The sequence below is a fragment of the Miscanthus floridulus genome, chromosome 9, assembly GCF_019320115.1.
Source record: "Miscanthus floridulus cultivar M001 chromosome 9, ASM1932011v1, whole genome shotgun sequence".
In the NCBI taxonomy this organism is placed as follows: Eukaryota; Viridiplantae; Streptophyta; class Magnoliopsida; order Poales; family Poaceae; genus Miscanthus; species Miscanthus floridulus.
In genome coordinates this window covers 90,833,971-90,851,329 of record NC_089588.1, presented here as the reverse complement: position 1 = coordinate 90,851,329, position 17,359 = coordinate 90,833,971, and the positions used below count along the sequence as shown (strand labels likewise).

At 51.9% G+C, this 17,359-nt stretch overlaps 2 protein-coding genes across 2 annotated transcripts; both read left to right on the top strand.

Annotated features, from left to right (window-relative positions):
- Nucleotides 1-177: 177 nt before the first annotated feature.
- Nucleotides 178-1,776, top strand: LOC136480277 (uncharacterized; the record flags this gene model as incomplete). The annotated part of the gene is made up of 5 exons (XM_066477866.1): nucleotides 178-260; nucleotides 335-555; nucleotides 651-690; nucleotides 789-856; nucleotides 953-1,776. Coding segments are annotated over exons 1-5 (1,236 nt in total), but the record flags the coding sequence as incomplete, so codon positions are not given.
- Nucleotides 1,777-4,396: 2,620 nt separating this feature from the next.
- Nucleotides 4,397-4,936, top strand: LOC136480276 (uncharacterized). Its single transcript, XM_066477865.1, has one exon. The coding sequence runs from the start codon at nucleotides 4,397-4,399 to the stop codon at nucleotides 4,934-4,936; it is 540 nt and encodes a 179-aa protein (XP_066333962.1).
- The last annotated feature ends 12,423 nt before the right edge of the window (nucleotides 4,937-17,359 follow it).

Sequence of the window (17,359 nt, the reverse complement as noted above, 5' to 3'; positions counted from 1 at the left end):
CTCAAATACAGAAGTTCCCTCTTTTTTCCACTAACTTTTCCCGATTGTAGGTTGACCGGCTGCATTCCCGATCTCGTGTGTTTGCTCCGTCCGTCGTTTTTCTTCCGCCTCTTGGTGAAGCCGGCCTAGACTTTGGCTCTCTGTGTGCCAGTGGCCTGCGACGCCAGCACGAGTTGAATGGAGCCCGACGGAGGTGCAGACGAGGACCTAGACATTGGAGGAGGTGGTGCATCTGCAGTACAAGCAGATTGGCTTGAAGGGTGAGTTAACAATCACTGACTCTAATTTGTGTGTTTGTATAAATGACTTAAGTTTACAATTACTTTGCTCACAGGATGGATCCTAAATCCACTTTTATGCTGAACTTTAAACATCTTGGTAATCCAAAGAAAACTAGGAAGGATCTGAGATGTTTTTGTTTTGAGAAAATTGTGGATAGTGACAGAACAAATTTAAAGGACTTAATTCAATCAATCATAGAGCAATATCCACCTGGTTACATGGAAGTTGCTCATCTTCAATATCATGACCACATTTTGAAAAGCTTTCCACAAGGTACACATTCACTATATGAGAGTGTATAAGGGTATGGAGCTAGCACTAAATCAGCTTTATGGTAATTGGGACAACAGCTTTGATAATCTATTTAGGTTTAAGTCAGCAGTTGAGCAATGTTGTCCAGGTAGTATGGTAATTATTGATCATCACACAGTTAATGAGAAAATCAGATTTAGAAGGCTATTCTTTGCTTTGAAACCTTGCATAGAGGGGTTTCTTTCTGGTTGCAGGCCATATCTAGCTATAGACAGTACATTCTTAACTGGCAAGTACAAGGGACAATTGGCTAGTGCTTCAGGTGTTGATGGCCATAATTGGTTGTATCCAGTAGCTTTTGGGGTTTTTGATTCTGAAACTAATGATAACTAGATCTGGTTTATGCAATTGCTCAAAGATGCTATTGGTTCACCAAACAGTTTAGCCATATGTACTGATGCAGGGCAGGCAATCATGAATGGTGTAAAAGAGGTGTTTCCACAAGTAGAACATAGGGAATGCATGTTTCACTTAGTGACCAACTTTAAGAAGAAGTTCCATGGAAAAGTGTTTGATGACCATCTTTGGGCAGCAGCTTACTCATGGAACCCCTATGTATTTGAGAAGCATTGGCTTGCAATGGAGAAAGAAAAACCAGCCACAACCGCATACCTAAGGAAATGCCATAGTAGGTTGTGGACTAGGAGTCAGTTCTCCACTAGATCAAAGGTAGACTATGTAACCAACAACTTAGCTGAGAGCTTCAATAATTGGATTAAGGAACACAAGTCCCTGAATTTGGATGATTTCTTGGACAAGATTAGGCAATTGCTGATGAGCAAATGGAACCAAAGAAGAAAAATCTCAAGGAAGCTAGATGGCTTGATTCTCCCACATATAATTAAGAAATTGAATGAACAGAGCAGGGAGTTGGAGTTGGAAGTTAAGGAATGCTCAGAGGAAGTGGGAGAAGTTACTGCATTGGGGGGTAGTGGCTTTCGGTTTGTGGTAAACTTGCTTGATAGAACATGTTCTTGTAGGCAATGGCAGGTTTCTAGAATTCCATGTAGACATGCCATAGCATTTATTACATCACTTAGCAATGCAGCTCTAGATAACTATGTGGACCCTTATTACTCTGTTGACAAATTTAGAGTAGCATATGCTCAATTAATCCCAGCTATGCCTGACAAGACTCAATGGCCTAAAGCAACACATGAATTTTTCATGTATCCTCCACTCTTAAAACCCACTTCTGGTAAGCGAAGGAACCAAAGGTTCAAAGGATGCACTGACAAGAACAAGAAAAAAAGACAGCATAAGTGTCCTATTTGTTTGGAGGTTGGGCATCACTGGCATACATGTAAAAAGGGTAATCCAGAAGACAAGAAAGCTCTAGCAGCACTGAGGTAATAAAAGTCTGTATATATGTTCAGTACCATAGAAGAGAGGAAATTTAAAGATAAGTAGCCCTGACTTAATATTTTCACTTGTAGGGAACCAAAGAAGAAGAAGAAGGCAGCATCTCAATCCAACATTGTGCCGATGGATGATGAAACAACAACACGATCCATGTCTTTTCCAGCAAGATTAACTGAAAATCTTGTGTTCATCATTATATGAAAACATGCTTTGAATGTAACTTCATTTATATTTACCATAGCCTTAGCGTGGAACCAGAAACTAAGAAAAAAGGCAAGCGTAGCGCTTCTGAATCTGCATGATCAGCAGGGTATGATTCTTATTTGTACAAATTTTTTGCTCAACTTTTCGATTACTAAAATCTGAATTTATAGGAGGAGCCAAAGCATTGAGCATGCATCTAAGAAAAAGTCCAAACAAGGCACGACTGAATCTGCAGGATCAGCAAGGTACTGCTACAGATTTCTATTGGTTTCGCCGGCATAGCAGCTTTCTTTTTGTTTTCAGCAGATTTCACTTTCATAGATCAGTGCAGCACAGACACAGACATAGAAAGACAGAGCATCGAGCTTTCTGTTTTCAGCAGAGCATCGAGCTACCCTTGTCCCTTGAAGCAAATTTACCTGCTTATATATAGCTTAAAACTATCTTCTGCTCACTAATCTGAGTCATAGAAACTCCAAATTCTGAAAGGAAACATCTGTAGCACATAGCAAGACTCACTTCAACATGTTGATCAAGTACACAGTAGAACCTAACAAGCCCAGCTGCCACTCCCAAGCTAACTTTTCTCCAGAAAGCGAAATGCAGTGAGCAGGCAAAAATGACAAACAACATGTTCTTGCTGATTTATTAAGATGTCAATTTTGTACACAATGAGAACATGTTTCTTATCAAATGCATGGAAATTCGCATAAAAATGGCTTATGAGCAGATTTGATTTTGTCATAGTTTTTAGAGATTAATCAATAAGCTGTTAGTTCTATACAGTATATCTCTCCAAGTTTAACTAAAATGAATGCCCCATTACATGCATTTTTACAGGTCCAAAAAAGGCTCAAATCAACCTGAACCATCTACGGAGCTTACAAGTGGTGCAGCGCCAACATCTAAAACTGTGAAGGCCAAGGCTAAGACAAAGACAAAGCGAAAGAATATAGCTAAAGACATTGCCATAAAGCCACTGATACTTGATAGCCCTGCGATGGGCACAAGAAGCAAAATATGTAATCCTGTTAGCCCTGCAATGAGCACAAGAAGTAAAAGGAGGCTCAATTTGTGACTTTCATGTGCCTGCAATGTCGCTTTTAATATGAACTTGATGTATGCGTCGAACTAGTGCACTGTGAAACTGATGTGTGAAAATGATGTATGTGTCGAACACTATGTTGAACTATGTGCTCTGTGCCCCTTTTAAAATTTTAGGATAATGAACTTGTTTAAATTGTGTGCTATGATCAAGTTGACATGATTTAGTATATTTTGATGGGGATCCCATTTTGATGTGATGCATTTATAGCAGTAAGTATCGTCACTCTGATTATTTCATAGCACAGCGCTTACTACAGTTTGGTTCTCTTTATACTGAAAGAACTAGAGCTCTAAATGTCTCAGGGGCAGTTTGGTCATTTTATGTGCCACTTAACAGTGTTAGAGGCAGGAGATGACGGTAAGGTCATATTAGAAAATGAAACTTCGAGTGAGGCCAAATAGGTAAGAAATTTTGTTTCAGGGCCAAGAAAGAAAGACAACTTTAAACCAGAGCCAAATAAGAAATTTTCTCTTTTTTTATTCCCTACTGTGTTGTTATGAGTTCTGACACTGCCGCGGCTTCAGGTCAGTAGAATGCCAAATGCTTGAAAACATGTTTTAGGTCCCCGTCTCCGCAATCAACACTGACATTTAGTTTCACAGTAAAAAATAACACAACAGATTAGGATCCTCCTCTACCCATCTGTGTGAGCTTGTGACTGAGCCCAGGGTAGTTGGTACAATCTTTTCACTTGAATGTTTCATTCATTGGCAGCGTGTTCGGTTGGCTGGTTCGTATCATTGCTGATTTATGTAGAAGTACTGCTGGTTGGTTTGTGTAAAAGAAAAATATTGTTCTGGCTGGAAATTTAGTATCATTTACAACAAGGCACAGTCAAATAAACAGGCCGTGGGTATTTTTGGCAGGCTGCCGATCCAAACACTGGACACCAGCAGCAGCAGAGGAGCAATGGGGTTCGTGACAGCGGAGTGGTGGACTCTCGGTATCAATCCAAGTGAGATGCTGCTCTGCTCTGCTCTGCTCTTCGTTGCTTCCTGCTCCATCGATTGATTCAGACTTCAGAGTTCAGAGTAGCATTGGCAACAGAGTACGAGTAGCTCATTTTGCTATCTATCCATGCCCACATCACAGCACCGAGGACATCGACGAGTCGTCTGCGGAGGGGCTATGCAGCGCCAAGAGCTACGCCAAGGCGGTGCTGATCCAGGTCCCCGTGCTGGGAACAGCAGCCAAGAAGTTCTGGCGGCTCTCCGACAAGGCCACGAGGATCACCCGGAAGCTCGTGCTGATCCTGAGGAGCCACCACTCGGTCGGCAAGCACCTGGCCGCCCCGCTGCAGGTGTCCAACGCCTGGAGGCGTTCCTGATGCTGCACGACAGGATCGTGAAGCACCTGGGGCGCACGGACCGGGCGAAGAAGAGGAGGATCCTCACCGGGCTGCCCTACGAGAGCGACTGGCTGGAGACGGCGAGGGCGAACGCGCGGATCAACCAGTGGGTGGTGAACGTGCAGCACGAGCACAGGAGGACGCAGTCCGACCTGCTGCGGCTCAACAGGAACGTGAGGAGCCACCTGCACGAGTACGACGGCGGCGGCATCGAGGAGGTCCTGTACTGCGAGTGGCCCGAGCTGCTCATGGCCATGGTCAAGATGCTGCACCTGGAAGGCGAGCTCGAGGCCACTGACATTGAGAACAAGTTCGGCTAGCTAGTCGATCGTCCTGCTGCAGAGGCAGAACAGATGTGCTAGGTAGCTCTGCGTTTGCTGCGGTTGTCAAGATACTGTTGGTTCGTCTTCGGTGCGAGAGTGTTTTATGACTTGAAGGCAAAAAACTTGGTCGATTTTATAAAATATGCTCCGAAATGTTGCCTTCAAACTCAAAACTATGCTCATTCTTTTTGGGTGCTTTTGTTTCGAATGGATTGCCCATGATGAGATGAGGCTGTGATTCAAATTTCGGGTCAAACAGAATATATTGCAATAACCGATAGTAATCAGCCCGTTCGCTGGGTCATAAACGATCGTGGATTATAAACCAAAACAATATTTTTCTCTCATATCAAACCAGTCAGCAATAATAGTCCACGATCGTTTCAGCCAAAACGAACAGGCTGATTAGCCAGATATAAATGAGGCCACGGCAATCGAAGAAATCCTACGCATCTTTGGGGACGCTGTTGGGCTGCACACTAACCTTGCCAAGTGTTCAATCATTCCTTATCTTTGGCGGGGAGAAAGAGATGGAAGCATCAGATTTTTTGGGCTGCCAGGTCTGTATTACTCAGCAAGGAGCAACCAAGTTTGACGGCTCAGATGAATTCTGGGCTGCCAGGTCTGTAATCTCTCGAACACGACACATCATCGTGTAATATGAAACTGTTCAGCTGATGGTTTATGCTGCTGATAAATCGGCTGATTTTATTTTATTGTGAGAGAGAAATATTGTACCATGGCTGATAAGTTTAAGCGAACAGATTGAGTTTCCCCTACCTTAATGAGACGATGCGAATGGCTTGTGTGTATTATAGAAAAAAATTGATAGTAATAACATTCCTTGGTTATATTATATAAAGTGTAAGGATAGACGCTGACACTTATACATGCAAGTATACTCATCCCCTCTAGACGAGCGTGCACACGCTATACTTTTATGAGCGTAACCGGAAGATTGAGACTACATCGGGAAATCTTTAGATTGACAAAGTCATCGTAAATATCTCATTGCCGATAGGTACGTCGTCTACCACCGAAAAAACATTGCTGTTAAATTAACCTGGGAAAATGTGAGTACCCATGTTAAGTCGAGAATTAAACCCGGGTGGATAGATCTCACCATAAAGAATCTAACCGGTTGAGCTACGCTAAGATTAGAATACAAAATATAACCACGACACAAAAAGTATAATGGTATCTGGTCTAGCCGCACTATTTATACGAATCACCTTAGGCCGTCTCTAATGGTTCTCAAATAGCTAGTCTACTAAGAATTCTATTAGCTATTAAGGAGAGAGATCAAATAGCTAGCGACTCCTAAATAACAGTCTAGCACGAACTCTCTCACAACTCACATAACCCTGCACTAAAGTGTTCATTTTTTATTATTTCTAAGTCTCATCTAGCTAGCTATTTGCAAATAATCATTGAGGGCGCCCTTAGGACATGTTTGGTATAGCTCAACTTCACTGGTGAAGCAGCTTTTCTTGGCATTGGCTCAAAAAGCAGCTCTAGTGGTAGAGCTTGAAAAGCATCTAGGTCCCTAACTGGGTTTCGGTGATTAATGACGACATAAGATTACTGTGACTAACATGTGTTTTGCAGAGGCAATTTGAGTTAGATCATGGTAATGATGATTGTTTGGGCAATTATGGTTTTCATGCCCCTATCAATGGAAATCTTTTCGGTTTTCAAATGATGGACGACAAGGTTAAGGACAGACTAGTTCTAAGTGTCGTTTGGCGTTGGAGAGACACTTAGAGTAGTTTAGGACTTTGTTTTTCCTTTGTCCATACTATTAAGGGGAGTATGAACGAGTAGCTTGACCTAGGTAAGTCTAATGATCTAGGTATGGTGCACACTTGTCAAACTTAGCACTAGATAGCTCAGAGTTTGTCCTAAGATCGATTGGAGACAAACTCATTCACGAAGATGTTAAATTGGAAGTGAATGGAGTGCTCATTTACTGACTGGACGCTGGTTTGGTAGTGACTGGACGTAGTAGTGCGAGTCCGGTCAGTTCATTTGCTTAGCAGCAGAAGGCAGACTACGATCGAACGCTGAACAGTAATGTTCACCGGATGCACCGATGATCGCAATTGTAGCAGCGTGGACTTGCTGTTGACTGGACCGGATGCTGGCAGGTAAGTGAGCGGACAGACATTTCACATGCCCTGCTGACTCGGATCCACGCTGGCATGAGGAGCTGGCGTGCCACACAAGCAAATATGGTATTTTTATATGACTTTTCTCTCTGTGCTGGCGAAAATGTATTAGCATCCGTTAAAGTGCTATCTGAGGAGGTGCCGATTGCTATAATGGTATGTCGGATACCATAATAAGGGGTACCCTAAGTAAGAACCGAAAAAATTGCTTAGACCTTGTAAATAACGAAACCAAAAAACAACCGCAGGCAAACCCGCCACATCTGAGGCCCGGCTGGACCGCCCGGCCCACCTCGAACAAATATCCGGGCTCGCTCGAAGCAGGCTCGGCCCAGAACCAAACCGCAAGGCCTCGGACGAGGTTCCGATTCTCCGACTCGCCCGAGGCCCCGCGTCACAAGGCCTCGGATGGGGCACCGATTCTCCGATTCGCCCGAGGCCCCGCGCCATGAGGCCTCGGACGAGCGCTCAGTTGCCGACTCGCTCGAGGCCGGCTCGGCATCAACCCCATCATCACCACCTTGACCGATTTCTCTGACAGGATGTCACATCCAACCAACGCATCCAACCACTCCCACGACGTCAGCCTAACGACAACACGATACAGCGGAGTGGCCGACGAGACGGGAGTCACATCGACGCCATGCAGTTTGGGACAGGACGGGGCAGGGGTTACCGGCCGCTGTGCTCGGCACTGTACCCACGGCTGACACCCATGCTGCACTGTGCTGCCTAACCCCTACTCCAAGGACAGCGCGGCATGGAGAGTCAAGTCCAGGTCCCTGTAGCCTCGGAATCGATGAACAAGACCAACTGCTCCCTCCGAGCCTCGGCTATCCGCTTCTGGGCTCCTGTAGCCTCGGGACTCGCACCCGCCGAGCCCCCCACGACGGTCCAACCTCTACATCGACCGGGCCTCGGCTCTCCACGTTGTCAGCACTCTAGGACCGGCACGTCATCCGCAGTACGCGCCATGCCCTGCGTCAAGCCACAGGAGCTCCCACGTCGTGCATAGGGCCAAGTTCCTGTAGCCTCGGAATCAGCATACCCGCGCCATCGCATCAACCCGGCCTCGACACTCCGCGCCGGTCAAACATACAGTAACCAATCTGAGAGAAGAAGGCGCGCCTACCACCATAGGAGCTCTCACGTCCCACAGTAACCAGTGCACAGCGGACAAGGCCGCTCCAACGACCACGCCGCCACAGTGACAAGCTATAGGGCTCGGACATGCCACCCCGCCGAAGAACGCCACGTAGCGAATACATGTACCGCCCCTGTGCCTCCCTTCGACTATAAAAGGGAGTAACCAGGGCCGCTTCTAGGGGGGAGACACCGATGCAAGCCACGCACAACACTCTATAACACACACGCTCCCTCACTGCAAGAGATCAACATCTCAAGCAACCCACGCCACTCCATGCAGAGACCTAGGACTAGCTCCCTCTCTCGCCCAGCTTGTAAGCCCCTACTACAAGCACCTCGGTGCAAGGAATACAAGATCACTCTCTCAGACTGGACGTAGGGCACCTATTGCCTGAACCAGTATAAACCTTGTGTCTCTTTGCATCACCATCCGGAATTAGGAACATGCAGTACACTTTCACTAGTTGGTTGAGGATCCCTCGGTCCAAAACACCGACAGTTGGTGCGCTAGGTAGGGGCTCTACTGCGTGTCAGCTTAGTCATCTCGACAAGTTCCGGATGGCAGACCCCGTGCGACCACTGTGTCTCGACACGGTGATCTAGTTCGGGAGCCTAGAGTTCGTGTCTCTAGGATATGAGTACGACATTGTACTCCTCCCACCCAGAGCCCCACCGACCGACGACGACATCACACACCAGCAACCCAGGCGCAGGCGGTGCTTGGGCCGCCACTCTTGTCGTGCTCGCCAGGCATGACGCGGGCAGGACCACCCCGACACCGTGCGAACTCAGGGCGACGCACCGTGCTCCACCAGTATCCCGTACCCGGCTATTGGAACAGAATCCCTGGCTGGGGACCTGTCGAGCTTAAGCCTGGCCAAGGGAAAGATGCCGGTGGCGCGCAGCAATGCCCCGTCATCAAGCTCTGCCCCGCCACCCCCTGAGGAGTCGACTCCAACGGAACGGAGCCCGGCGACGACATCATCCCCGTACCCCTTCGGGTTGGGCAATGCCGCCGCCTACCAACGTTTTGCCCTTGACCTCATCGCCACAATCCCGACCCACACCCACGCTGACTCCTCGGAGGAGGACGAGGCGTGGGCCAGAGCGGACTTCTCCGGGCTTCGCGACCCTAAAGCCATGCGCCACTTCATGGCCGCGAGCGACTACTGCTTCAGCTACTCCGACTCCAATGACGAAGACACTTACGATCCCACTCGTGAGTGCTTCAACGTCGAGCTCGAGATGCCAAGCGCGGGCGATGAGGACGGAGGGGCAGGCAATCGCCCCCCGCCCCACGAGGGGGCAGGCGACGCCACACCTTCACGCGTCGAGCCTCAGGCAGCGCGGAACGAGAACCCCACCCCCGAGGAACTTTGATGCCTAGACCTGGAGCAACTCTGTGAGCTTCAGGCCAAGGTCGAACAAGACCGACTCCTTCTGTAGCAGCTTCGAGACACTCTTAAGCAGGAGCAGCGAGGTTGCGGTGATGGCGGAGCAGCCTAGCGGAGGGCTCATGATGTCAACCACCGCATCAACAACGACGAAGGGGGCGAGCAACCCCCAATCTTCAATCGTGCTAGCCAGAACATCATGGTAGCAGTGATGCTACTCCGAACAATGCCTGAACCCTCTACCTCGGAGGGGTGACGGGTCCACAGCGAGCTCCAAGACCTTCTCGAGACCGCCGCGGTACAGCAGGCCGAAAGTTCCACCTCTCGACGGCGCGGGGGCGCCTTGGAACTACCCACGGCACCGCCTTGGTAGGATAGAGAGGCATCAGTTCATCCTGAGCCTGCTCGGGCACCGATAGCCAACAAGGCCCCCTCGGTGCACAACCGCCTCAGTGACCGACGCGAGGCGCAAGGCGACCATGATGTGGTCAGTAGGCGACGGCGCCACAACAACGATGGGCCTGCCCGAGGCTACCACCCGCACCGAGGCAGTCGCTACGACAGTGGGGAGGACCGCAGTCCTTCTCCTAGGCCACCTGGCCCTCGAGTCTTCAGCAAGGCCATCCGCGGCGCCCACTTCCCGGCCCAGTTTCGGCAACCGGCCAACCTCTCAAAGTACAGCGGCGAGACAAACCCCGAGCTATGGCTGGCCGATTACCGCCTGGCTTGTCAGCTAGGCGGCACGGACGATGACCTGTTCATCATCCACAACATCCCCTTGTTCTTGTCAGACTCGGCACAAGCCTGGCTCGAACACCTCCCTCCCTTGCAGATCAACAACTGGCGCGACTTGGTAAAGGTCTTCATCGGGAATTTCTAGGGCACATACGTGCGCCCCAAGAACTCCTGTGACCTCAAGAGTTGTCGCCAGAGGCCGAACGAGTCTCTCTGAAACTTCATCCGACGCTTCTCCAAGCAATGCATCGAGTTGCCCCGCGTTGGCGACTCAAAAATTGTCCAGGCGTTCCTCTCTGGCACCTCCTACCGAGACCTGGTCCGAGAGTTAGGCCGGAACATACCAACCACGACAGCCGCGCTCCTCAACATCACCACCAACTTCGCCTCGGGCGAAGAGGCTGTCGGGGCCATCTTCCCCGACAACGACGCCAAGGGGACGCAGAGGGACGAGGCCCCCGGGGCCTCGACCCCCCCACCTCCCCAAGAAAAAGAAAAAGGGTCACCAGGGGAAGTAGAAGGTCCTCGAGGCCGATCTAGTCGCGGCCGCAGATCGGAAGAATCCTCGAGGCCTCGCTAGAGGCCCCGAGCTCTTCGACGACATGCTTAAGAAGCCCTACCCTTACCACCAGGGCCCGGTGAAGCACACCCTTGAAGAGTGCACCATGCTCCAGTGTTACTACACCAAGCTCGGGCTCCCCAACGACGATGCCGAGAAGAAGGGCACCGACAACAGGGATAACGACAAGGACGACGGGTTCCCCGAGGTGCACAACGCCTTCATGATCTTTGGCGGGCCTTCAGCGTGCCTCACGGCGCGTCAGTGAAAGAAGGAGCGCCGAGAGGTCTTCTCGGTTAAGTTGGCCACTCCCCGGTACCTCGACTGGTCTCGGGAGGTGATCACCTTTGATCGGGATGACCACCCTGATTATGTCCCAAACCCCGGACAGTACCCACTTGTCGTCGACCCGATCATCGGCAACACCCGACTCTCCAAGGTGTTGACGGACGGAGGCAGCGGCCTCAACATCCTCTACGTCAACACCTTGGAGCTCCTGGAGCTCGACCAGTCATAGCTCCGAGGCAATGCCGCGCCCTTCCATGGCATTGTGCCAGGAAAACACACGTGACCCCTCGGGCGCATCGACTTGCCCATCTGCTTCGGCACTCCCTCCAACTACCGCAAGGAGGTCCTCACCTTCGAGGTGGTTGGGTTCAAGGGGACCTATCACGCCATCCTGGGGCGCCCGTGCTATGCCAAGTTCATGGCGATCCCCAACTACACCTACCTCAAGCTAAAGATCCCGAGCCCCAACGGCATCATCACTGTCGAGTCCACATACGAGCATGCATACGACTGCGACGTCGAATGCATCGAGTACACCGAGGCTCTCATGGAGGCCGAGACCCTCATCATCAACCTCGACCGACTTGGTAGCGAGGCGCCCGACTCCAAGCGTTGTGCCGGGACTTTCGAGCCCACAGAGGCCGTCAAGCTCATCCCGGTCAACCCCACCTGCTCCAACGGCCGAGCGCTGAGGGTCAGCACCACCCTCGACAGCAAATAGGAAGTCGTGCTCGTCGACTTTCTCCGCACGAACGTCGATATATTCATGTGGAGTCCCTCGGACATGCCGAGCATACCGAGGGAAGTCGCCGAGCATGCCTTGGACATCCAGGCCGGCTCCAGACCGGTGAAGCAACGCCTGCGCTGATTCGATGAGGAAAAGCGCAGGGCCATCGGTGAGGAGGTGCAGAAGCTTTTGGCGGCCGGATTCATCAAGGAAGTGTCCCATCCAGAGTGGTTAGCTAATCCCGTATTAGTTAAGAAGAAAAATGGGAAGTGGAGGATGTGTGTAGACTACACCAGTTTGAATAAAGCATGTCCAAAAGTTCCATTCCCATTACCTCGAATCGACCAAATCGTCGACTCCACTATAGGATGTGAAACCCTTCCTTTTCTTGATGCGTATTCTGGTTACCATCAAATCAAGATGAAAGAATCTGACCAGCTCGCGACTTCTTTCATCACCCCATTCGGCATGTACTGCTATGTGACTTTGCCATTCAGCCTCAGAAACGTAGGGGCCACATACCAGTGGTGCATGATCCAGGTCTTTGGCGAGCACATCGGGCGAACCGTCGAGGCCTACATGGATGACATCGTGGTCAAGTCCAAGAAGGCCAGTGATCTCGTCGATGACTTGGAGATAGCCTTCAAATGCCTCAAAGACAAGGGCATCAAGCTCAACCCCGAGAAGTGTGTCTTCGGGGTCCCCCGAGGCATGCTCTTGGGGTTTATAGTCTCGGAGCGTGGCATCGAGGCCAACCCAGAGAAGGTCTCGGCCGTGACCAACATGGGACCAATCCAAGACCTCAAGGGAGTGCAGAGGGTTATGGGATGCCTTGCGGCCCTGAGCTGCTTCATCTCGCGCCTTGGCGAAAAAGGCTTGCCTCTGTACCGCCTCTTGAGAAAATCCGAACGCTTTTCTTGGACCCTCGAGGCCGAAGAAGCCCTCACCAAGCTCAAGGCACTGCTCACCAATCCTCTCGTCCTGTTACCGCCAACCAAGGGCGAGGCCCTCTTACTCTATGTCGCCGCAACGACCCAAGTGGTCAGCACGGCCGTAGTGGTCGAGAGGCAGGAAGAGGGGCATGCTCTACCCGTCCAACGACCTGTTTACTTCATCAGCGAGGTGCTCTCCGAGACTAAGACACGCTACCCCCACATCCAGAAGCTGATCTACGCCATAGTCTTGGCTCGACGCAAGCTGCGTCACTACTTCGAGTCTCACCCGATGACCATGGTGTCGTCTTTCCCTCTGGGAGAGATAATCCAGAACCGGGAGGCCTCGGGTAGAATAGCCAAGTGGGCAGTCGAACTCATGGGGGAAGCCCTGTCTTTTGTGCCTCGAAAAGCAATTAAATCCCAGGTCTTGACCGATTTTGTGGCTGAGTGGACCGACACTCAGCTGCCCCCTGCTCAAGTCCAGGCGGAATGTTGGACCATGTACTTCGATGGGTCTCTGATGAAGACCGAGCCAGGCGTGGGTCTGCTCTTCATCTCACCCCTTGGAGTGCACATGCGCTACATGATCCAGCTTCACTTCGCCGCCTCTAACAACGTGGCCGAGTACGAGGCCCCCGTCAACGGCTTGCAGATCGCCATCGAACTTGGAGTGCGGCGTCTCGACATACGAGGCGATTTGCAGCTTGTCGTCGATCAAGTGATGAAGGAGTCGAGTTGCCATGACCCCAAAATGGAGGCGTACTGCAAGCTGATACGTCGCCTAGAAGATAAGTTCGACGGTCTTGAACTCAACCACATCGCGTGAAAATTCAACGAGGCCGCGGACGAACTGGCAAAGATGGCGTTGGCACGGGCCCTGGTCCCCCCGAACATCTTCGCCAGAGACCTCCACAAGCCTTCCATCGACTACGTCTCAGTGGCAGAGGAGGGCCCACCAGTCGAGCCCACCGTAGGGCCTGAGGCCCCCTCTGTCACCAAGACCGCTGCGGCCGAGCCCGAGGCCATGGAAATCAACGCGGAGCCTCCCGAGGCCGACCAGGGTATGGACTGGTGAGTCCCATTCCTTGATTGCCTCATTCGAGGAGAGCTTCCTGCAGACAGGACCAAGGCCCGACGGCTTGCGCGATGAGCCAAAACTTACATCCTCAGCAACGATGAGTTGTACAGGCGAAGCCCATCTGGTGTCCTCCAACGGTGCATCACCACTAAAGCAGGCCAAGCCCTACTTTGGGACTTGCACGCAGGAGCCTGTGGGCACCATGCAGCGCCTCGGACGCTCGTTGGAAATGCCTTCCGCCAAGGATTCTACTAGCCAATGGCGGTGGCCGATGCCACGAAGCTAGTGCGCTCCTGCGAGGGATGCGAGTACTATGCACGACAGACGCACCTCCCGGCCCAAGCCCTCCAAACCATCCCCATCACATGGCCATTTACAGTGTGGGGCTAGACATGGTTGGGCCTCTGCAGAAGGCCCCCGGGGGCTATACCCATTTGCTGGTGGCCATTGACAAGTTCTCCAAGTGGATCGAGGCTCGCTCGATCACCCGAATCAAATCCGAGCAAGCAGTGCTATTCTTCACTGATATCATCCATAGGTTCAGGATTCCAAATACCATCATCACCGACAATGGGACACAATTCACCGGCCACAAGTTCCTGACGTTCTGCAATGACCACCACATCCGTGTGGCCTGGTCGGCCGTAGGACACCCTAGGACAAACGGCCAAGTGGAACGCGCAAACGGCATGATCCTACAAGGTCTCAAGCCGAGAATATACAATCGGTTGAAGAAATTCAGCAAGAAATGGCTCACTGAACTCCCATCGATCATCTGGAGCCTGAGGAATACACCGAGCCGAGCCACGGGGTTCACACTGTTCTTCCTGGTCTATGGAGCCGAGGCCATCCTCCCCACTTACTTGGAGTACGGCTCCCCGAGGCTATAGGCCTACAACGAGCAAAGCAACCGCACTACCCGCGAGGACGCCCTCGACCAACTGGAGGAAGCCCGAGACATCACGCTGCTACACTCGGCCAAGTACCAGCAAGCCCTATGATGCTACCAGGCCCGGCGCATTCAAAGCCAAAACCTAAAGGTGGGTGACCTGGTGCTGAGACTGAGGCAGAGCAGTAAAGGCCGCCACAAGCTGACCCCGCCATGGGAGGGGCCGTACATCATCGCCCAAGTACTAAAGCCCGGGACCTACAAGCTAGCCAACGAGAAGGGTGAAATCCTCACCAATGCTTGGAACATAGAATAACTACGTCGCTTCTACCCTTAAATTCCCAAGCATTGTATACATTGTTTCTCGAAATACAATAAAGAAGCATTCTTTAGTTGTTATAATTTTTCGAGAAACCCCCCAAGCCCATCGATAGGGGCTCAGCGTTACAATAACGCTATAAGGGAGACTCGGCTCTGCCTCTACAGAACCGAGCCTCCCTCGTGGGCTAGAAGGGGGGAACCCCCCCTAAGTCCCAGACACCATTTTTAGTCGTTCTTTGAAAAAAAAATTTCTACGCCAAACTCTCTCACGTACTCCGACAAAGCTATCGTAAAAAACCTAAGGACCGAAAGTTTGTCTCGGGGCCAAAAGGCCGTCCGAGCCGTGAGAACGGCCTACACCTCTAGGCTACGGCAACTCCCTCACCACCTTTTCGCCCGAAAGGTAGCTTTGGCTCCAAAGAAGTTTTTTGCATTTGTCCAAGAACGAGACAGAGGGCAGAGGCTCGGAAATATAATAGAAAACGATTAAAAACATATATACACAAGTACTATAAAGGCCTCGACAGCCACAAGCATTATGGTACAATGATGTAAGTCCTAATCTATTTACATGGCCCCTTTGACCCAGATCAAAACCTAGGGTTGCCAGCATCAGCGGTCGGCGTAGGAGGAACCACCTCCTCTTCGAACAGCCGGGCCAGCGCCGTGCTAGGAGCCTCAGCCGCCTCCACTAGCTTCAGGACCTCCTCCTCAGCCTTCTCGTCATCCTCGGCCATGACGTAAGCATCGCTAATGGCCTCGAGGTCGACACCGGCGTAGTGCGAGGAGACAATGGCCAGGGCGTGCTTGACGCCCATATGCAGCGCCCCCCGAAGCCACTCATGGACGCGGCCGCTCAACGTGATCAGGCAGCTCCTGAGGGAGCTGCCTGACTCGACCCCCGACCTCTAGGGCCTCGCAGGCGGTGTGGGCAGCGCTCTGCAGCGCGTTGTGCTTCCGGATCTTAGCCTCGAGCATCGCCTCCACTACGACAGAGGCCTCGGCTGCCTGGAAGGCCTCCCTCTCCAAACCTATGCCGAGACAAGCGGGATGGGGTTAAGCACAAAAGGAAACAAGCCGAACAGGGGCGAAGGCCTATGAGACTCACCCTCGGCTTTCTCCTTCCAGCTTTGGACCTCGACCTGAGAGGCCTCGGCCGCCTTGGAAGCCTCCCTCTCCAGCTCTGCATCACGACGGGGAGTTAGGGGTCGAACTCAAGAAAAAAATAAAACAGGGGGCGCGGCTCAATAGGACTCACCCTCGGCCTTTTCCTTTCAGGCTAATGCCTCGACCCGGGAGGCCTCGGCCACCTTGACAGCCTCAGCCAGGGCACCTTTTGTCAGCAGGTGCGCACCCTGCTCCGCCCCCAGCTGCCCGGCGATAGCCTTGGCAGAGGCCACCACTTGTTCGGCCCAGGACCTGAAGGTGTCCCGCTCGCCGGCCACCCGGGTCAGCTCCTCCTCTAGCTCCTTGATTCGCACCGCCAAAGGGGCGGCCTGCTCCCGAGCCGTGGCCGCCTCGGCCTTCATGTCAGCACAGCGAAGGTGGAGGTCCTCCTCCTCCGTGCTCCACGCCGACAGAAGCTCATTGGCATCGGAAAGCAGATCCTTCTACTGCCGGAGCTGGTCCTAGATGTCCCTCTCCCGTCAGAGGAACATCGATTTCTCGAGGGACCGGGCCTCGAGCTCCTAGATAAGCAAAACACACGTCAAGTACTACGAGAGAACTCAGAAGAAAGACGACGCGGCACAAGAGAGGAAAGCACGTACCTGGGCAACACCGGGCAAGTCCTCAGCCACAACGGACAGCGCTGTCCGCAGTGATCGCTCCGCCAGTTGGTGGAATTGCTCGAGAGAGCTCCAGCGCCCTCCCTCAGCCATGTCCTCAAGGGCGAACAGAGGCTCCCCCTTAGGCTCATCCTGGCTCTGCCACAGAACACGCGGGCTGTCCCACCCACGGGGCTCGGGTCGGACCCGGACAAGGGCTGAGCTCCCCTCGACAGGAGTCAGGACTGGCTGCTCCATGGAGCTGGCTGCCTCGGCGTCCGCCACCTCCTTCCCCCGGGAAGTATCGTTGGAGGAGATTGTCTGAACCTCCACTTCCTGGGCGCTCTCCTACGACGGTGGCAGGTCTCGGACCGGGGGTGGTACCGAAGCTTGCCCCGCCTCTGTCTCTGCATC